The sequence below is a fragment of the Polistes canadensis genome, unplaced genomic scaffold, assembly GCF_001313835.1.
Source record: "Polistes canadensis isolate GaletaPanama2010 unplaced genomic scaffold, ASM131383v1 scaffold_196, whole genome shotgun sequence".
NCBI classification, from domain to species: domain Eukaryota; kingdom Metazoa; phylum Arthropoda; class Insecta; order Hymenoptera; family Vespidae; genus Polistes; species Polistes canadensis.
In genome coordinates this window covers 200,726-208,104 of record NW_014569743.1, presented here as the reverse complement: position 1 = coordinate 208,104, position 7,379 = coordinate 200,726, and the positions used below count along the sequence as shown (strand labels likewise).

Here is a 7,379-nt window from a genome sequence, read left to right as displayed (position 1 = left end):
ATTGTATAATAAAAATCATATTTTATTATAATATATGTTACTCTCTTTTGTTTTATAGAAAATTAATTAAACACTGATCCAATCTATTTAAAATTATACAATTATTTTTATTTAAACTACAAATACATATATTGTATCTTATAAGAATTGTTATAACGAAAAAATAAAATAACTAAACAACAAATTGATAGATATTGCCTTTCATTTAATTTATGTTTTATCAAATAAAATTACAATATTCCATTAATCATATTATATTTAATATATCGAATAATAAACGAACTAATATTAAATATTAAAGAAATAAAAATATATAAGAAATAAATTTTCTAAACAAATATACATACATATAAAACGATATTATTAAAACAACAAAATATAATTAATTACTATAAAATAATGAGAATAAAAATAAATTGATTACAAATATACATTGATAACCATAAATATACCACTAACAAATAAATAATAATCTAACGCGATATGTTTAAACCAATCGTTAAAATTTCAAATGAACAAGAACGTCTTCGTGTTATCATCCTATAGCAAACACTTAGGATCTTTCTTATGATCATCCTAACAGCAAAAGAAAATCTAAAAGATGTTAGGTGCACCTTCGTCGTCGTCGTCTGTCCTTCCAATGGTTTTGTCGATAATCTCAGATATCCCTTCGATTTCGAAGATGAATTACGTTGAAATCGTTCAGGGCTAAAGAAGCAGAATAAAAAAACGAAGAAAAAGAAAAAGAAAGAAAGAAAGAAAGAAGCATCACGGGGTTTGAACGGAAGGAAGGAAGGAAATCGAGCATCGAACTTTCGAGCGTCGATTTTCTTCGTGATTTTCTTCTTTGAAAACCTTTTCCTCGTACAACGTACCCCTCCGAACGTTACCCACCCTTCTTCGTCATCCCTATCATCACCCAAACCCCCCCTATCACTTCCCCCTTTACCACCCACGCAATCTTCGTCTTGGGAATCTCGGTGAAGGTGAAAGGAGAAGGAAAAGGGATGGGATTGAGGATTGGTTTGGGTTGGGGTTTGGTGGGTGGTTGGGTGGTTAAATTGGGGGGGGGAGGTTAGAAGGAGAAGGAAAAGGAAGAAAAGGAATAGAACACCTTAGGAAAAAGTGTGACGGGTGGGTGGGGGTTAGGGGTGGTAGGGGGGAGGAAAGATGCTCGTTGGTTTTCGCACTGCAGGGGTTACAAGATTGATTGCATCGAATCTCGCGTACGGTCGACGGAAGAACCCTTAAGATCTCGTGTACCACTTTAGGGAATACAACGTTTCCTTCCTACCATGCTTCCTTGGTTGGTTGGTTGGTTGGTTGCTTGGTTTGTTGCAACGTGTCTCAAAAGATTTTTCCACCTTGAACTACGGTGAAAACGACTACCGTTCGGAACTAACACACCTGCCCTTTTTTATATTTTTTATTTTTTTATTACATGCTAAAGGGCCTCTCTCTCCCCCCCCCCCTTCTCTCCCTCTCCGACCATTTACATTCTTTCTTGCAAGCTTCGCAGATTTTTCTAACGATCTTGAAAATTCTTCCCATCGTGTTGACCATTTTTTTGTTCTTTTTTGATTTGTTCATTTCGTAAAGATCATCATCATTATCATTGTTTTATAGGATATGATATTTGAAAATATTTATTATGATTTGATAACAATTATACGATAATTTGTGCTGACAAAATGGTTGTAAGTGTTATAATGAAAATGCACTAGTTTGTTTTTTTTTTTTCTTTTAAGGGTTTAAATTTACTTCAACCTTTTGTTTTTTCTATTATAATAATGTTGTAACTGTGTGTGTGTGTGATTTTGATGAGAGAGAAAGATACTGCGAATATAATATATTAATTTGTTTTTTGAAATGAAATACTTACCTCAAGGTTTATACCGGGTTGAGAAAATGTTTGTATTTTGGGATAATTAGCTGGTACGAATCGGAAAAATTCGTGATCATCTTTATACCATTTGACAGCGTAAAGACCAGTTTCACCCATGAGTCGCCATTCGCATCTTAATTCGATCGCAGTACCTTCGACAGCTTCTCTCGGCATTTTTATTTCTACTCTTACGTCGCCATCTGTAACAAATTACACAAATAACAACCAAATTTTCATTTTATCATTGAATATAATAATAAATTTGAGAAAAATTATTAAAGATTAATAATATAATCGATAGATTAATATATACAATAGTTGAAACCTTTATAATTGGTAATTCATAATTGAATATATAAAATGTCAATGTATAATAATAATAATTATATACACGTACGTAATTATTTTATCGTATCGTTGTTCCCATTCGTTTAAACTATAAAAATTATTTTTCGTATTACCGAGAAAAAGAAAAAAAAAAATATCCAAACAAAATAAACTTTATTCACCCCTACCGTTAGAATTAAAACAATTTTTTTACCGTAAACATGATTTTCAAGTTATACGAATATTATAATAAATTTTTGCAGGAAAGGGCCGTGATTCTTCGAAGTACACTTCTTCTTCTTCTTCTCTCTCTCTCTCTCTCTCTCTCTCTCTCTCTCTCTCTGTTTCTCTCTTTCTCTTTCATAGGACACTTTAATCTCCGAGGACTACATCGTATCCTCCCGTAATACGAGGAACCCCTCTTCGGTTATAATTTCGGGTGAGTGTGCAAACACAAGCCTGACTTACGCAACTTAATCTCGACTCTGTAATTTCAACCTAGGAAAGTGTACGTAGGTAAGTATATACGTTCATAAAGTACCGTACGGTACGATACGGTACCGTATGGGAAGGTAGGATACGTTAGTATGTTAGTTCGTATGTTAGTTTGTATGTTCCGTGCTCATCACAGTTGCCACTTGCCATTCCAATTTCGTTAATTCCAATCCACCATATTAAAATGTTATTATACGAAAGAATATATGTATATATATCTCGTCATTATTATTATTTTTTTTATCTTTTATTTAATTATTTAAATTTTCTCTTTGAGAGACGCGTATTTTAATATCATTCATTTCATTTGAATTTAATTATAAATAAAGATACTTTAGATACTTATAATAAGTATCTTATATATAATGATCAATTGCAATTATGTAATAATATTTATTATCATTTATTTTTTTATTATTATATTATTATATTTGTCATAATATATATTTTTTTCCATCAAATGATTCGTATTATTTTTTAATCGATAAACAAACTATTATGATATTATATATTATATATCAATTGTGATTAATTTAAAATATATCAAAATATTATTTTAAGAAACTTTTTATATAATATATATATTTTCATTGAATTTTATTCAAAAAATATATATATTATATATGTGAAAATAATAATATTTTCCATAGTTAAGATCTATGTTAATGATGTGTATGTAATAGTATGAGAATCTAATTTGAGGAATGTCAAATTAACTGAGGAACTATTCCTAGTTACACTCTCTCTCTCTCTCTCTCTCTCTCTCTCTCTCTCTCTCTCACTCTAACTCTAACTCTATACGAGGATGAGGAAATTGTATAGGTGCTGACATGAAGTGCACACACTCGTACTTGCTTGACCGTGTCGTCGTCGTAGGTCCATCAAGTAGTATATAGGTAAACTAGCACAGTTGGATTAGCTCTTTGGCTTAGGATCATCCAAATTACAAACGTTTGATGTCTCATTCATAGTCATGCATCGTCGTATATGACGATTAAATCATTTGCTCAAGTGTATTATACGATACTATTGTAATAAATTACGTTTGTATAATCGTGAATACCATAAAAGAACAATATTTTGACGTTTAATTATATTTCTTGATAAAATGATTCATCTTTAAACATTCTCATTTCTTTTTTTTTTGTTTTTTTTTGAAAAAAAAGAAAAATAATCACATTTAATATACGATAAGTGTATTTATTATGCATTTATTAAAAGTGCATCGAGTTATTGTCATTGTGTATATTATTGATGTTTCTCATTAGAATTGTATATGATAGAAAATATTTTGTTAATTACAAAAGATTATTATTGTTTGTCGAGTGTTTGTTGTTGGTATTTTTTTTTTTTTTTAATGTAGACTACAGATGACTCGAGCTCGTGAATTAAATATAATTCATTTATTTATAAATTAAATTTTTAAGTAATTGATTAGAAATATTTTGTACGTTGCATAATGTTTTGGGATTAGTTTAAAAATTAGTATTAGTATAGATGTATATAATAGAAGTATTTACGTATGAGTTAACAATGTTACATATGCAACGAATAGAATAATGATTCATGTATCAATAAATTAGGTTGCGTGTTTGCTTGTAAATATATTTTGGAATTAGTTGAAAAATAGGTATTAGTATATAAACGTATGTTACACGTATATACACACACGTGCAAAAATGTATATTACATGAAATGGATAATAGAATAAATCATGCTTCAACGAGTCAGTAGATGTATATTATATTGTTAATACGTTTCGCTATTAATTATACAAAATATCCAATTACAGAATATTGTTACGAACATTATAGAAGTGAACGTGAATATATAATTTTCTTTGGTTACACGATTACGTCATCATTTGATCTGTTATTTGTTGCAGCATATATTATACTCAATCAGAGATTAATATTCTTATTTTTTTTCTTAACAAAATTTTTCCCCATGGTAATAATATCGGATTAGATTTATTAAAATACAATTAGAAAAAATTTAAATAATTTATTATTTAATTTCGATAATAAAAGAAAAAGATAATAATGTTGAAATTATTATATATAAATAAAAATGTATGCTAAATTTAGTAAGAAGAAAAAATGTAATAATTATTAATATATAAAATAATAAACGATATACCGTTTATTAAATTATTACTTTGATATTTCATTATGAAATAAATAATAGAATTAAATATACTTGGATTATATTACTTGAATGTATAAAAATAAAATATCCAGTATATTGGCATGACGTTTTATGAAATTAGCCTAACCACAAAGTCAGACACAGCTGTTTCCTGATATCCACGTTGAACGTTTACGTTTTCCAATTTCTCTCTTTCTCTTTTGAATTTTCCTTTCATCGTTTTTCTTTATCCCATCCGTTTACTGACATACTTCCTCCTACTCCTTTATACATACACACACACACATACACATACTTCAAACGATTTTCTCTTTATCCTTGTTGCAATTTCCGTAGTTATGGGGGAATTCTCGTCGTTACTTTGCCAATCGGTGTTTGACGTTTCAAAACCATACTTCTATTTCTCTCTATTCGCGTAATCGTTTAATTTCTCATGTACAATCTGACATATCGGAGGGAAAGCTATTTAATCTTAGACATAAATATTCTTCTATTCGTTTAATCGATGCTTTGTATTTTCGATCATGCCACGATTATCTTAACTTATATAGATATATAGATGATTATTTATATATCATATTGATATAAAAAAAAAAATCATGTATATTAAATATTTTATTATATTTTAGTATATATATATATATAGTATATATTAGTATATTTAGTATATATTAATTATATAGAATAGTTTTTATATTTTATCTATTACTTTGACAGTCAAAATTTTACAAATTTATGTATGAATGATAGTAATAATACAACTAATCAAATTAAAGCATGATATTGTTGAAGTAATCGTGTTTTTTCTCTAGAAAAAAGAAACCTTGATTGTAAGTATTGTTAGAAATAATAATAATAATAATAATAATAATAATAATCGCGAGATAGATTTAAACCAATGAAAATTAGGTACAATTTGTAAGAAAAAATAAGCCTAAGTAGTTCGTTAGATAATTCAAATTAGAAAAAAAGAAAACAAAAAACTCAACCAATCAACCAACCAAACTACCGACCAATTCCGAATTTAATTTTAAATCTTGTATCGTTCATTTTATTCCCAATAATACTTGATTATGTTGAATCGTGTCATCGTGAAAATCAAGTTGTTTTTTTTTTTTTTTAGAAACGCTGCAAGTGATGAAAAGATAGTAAAACTACCTGTAAGGTTGTCAACTTTTACAACACATCCTCTCGAATTTGTCTATCATTTTTTTTTATCCTTTAATCCTCATTATTTCGCAAGAAAATTGGAAAAGTTAGGAGGGTGCAGGGGACAAAAAGTAGACATGTTCACACATATATATATATATATATATATGCACGTATATATATGTTATTTTATTTATCAGTTGACGTTTACGATAAAATTTTCATACTTTGTAAAATAATAAAAAAATAAAATATACTCCCTGCCCCCGTCCCCCTCCTGTCTACGAGACAAATACGTAATTGATTTTATTGAAGGATAAAATTATTAATAGAGAGAGGGAACTAACCCATTCCTCATTTATATCATACATAGATATGATCGCGTGATTCGTTAAATTGTAATATTCGTATAATCAGAGATTCGTTCGATCGTGATTAATAATCTGAATTGCAGATGATAATATATAAGAAATATTAAAAATAATATCATATATATCGTGGTCAATAATAATTCAAAAGGGTTTTCGTTAAATCCCTTTTCGCGATAAGGGGGGGTGGGTGAGTGGGAGGTATTTCTATATCGAACAATGATATATTATAATATAACTTCGTATAATTGGCACACAGCTCACACATACAAATCACATTATATACAGACATACTGTATTCACATATATAGTAGTGATGGTGGTGGTGGTGGTGGTGGTAATGGTGGTATTAATAAACGCATACACATTGTCGTCGTCATCGTAGATTTCAACCAACTTGATCCTCTTGATTGCCGATCGTTCATTCGTTCGTTCGTTCATTTTTTTTCTTTTTCTTTTTTGTCGATTGGCTTTCTAAAAAAATACCGATCGAAGCAAGCTAAGATTCGTACAAACACGTTCTTTATACCAATCGGAAAACGACTTGCTCGTTTGGAATCTCATTACCGTGAAAGCTTGATTGCTTTCTTCGTGGGGAAAAAAAAGTGGTACGTTTTCAAAGACCACTAATGCCGTGTTGGCATTACAATGAGAATAAGAGAGAGAGAGAGAGAGAGAGAGATAGAGAGAGTGAGTGAGTGGTCGTCGTTGATTTTTACGATCCCATTTTAAACGGTGAATTTTTCCTTTCCGTTTTAATATCAAGAAAATGGGAAAGGAAAAGATTCTTCTACTACTACTACTACTACTACTAAAGAAAATATATTATTATCGTCGTTCGACAAACTTCTTTTCCATTTTAACTCTCTCTCTCTCTCTCTTTCTCTTTCTTTCTTTGAATTTTATTTTTTACTTTGAATCGGTCGACGTTGAGTTTACATTCAATTGAAACGAATTACGAATAATAATATCAATTTCTTTTTTCTATTTTTTTTTTTCTCCCATTT

General features: G+C 29.1%; 1 protein-coding gene across 4 annotated transcripts in view; it reads right to left on the bottom strand.

Moving 5' to 3' along the window:
• The window catches only part of LOC106789669, a 225,508-nt gene that overhangs the window by 76,674 nt on the left and 141,455 nt on the right, over nt 1-7,379 (bottom strand). For all 4 annotated transcript variants that reach the window (XM_014754077.1, XM_014754078.1, XM_014754079.1 and 1 more), the window contains exon 3: nt 1,883-2,085. In XM_014754077.1, coding sequence (XP_014609563.1) covers nt 1,883-2,085 — 203 coding nt within the window. The remainder of the gene's footprint in view (nt 1-1,882; nt 2,086-7,379) is intronic.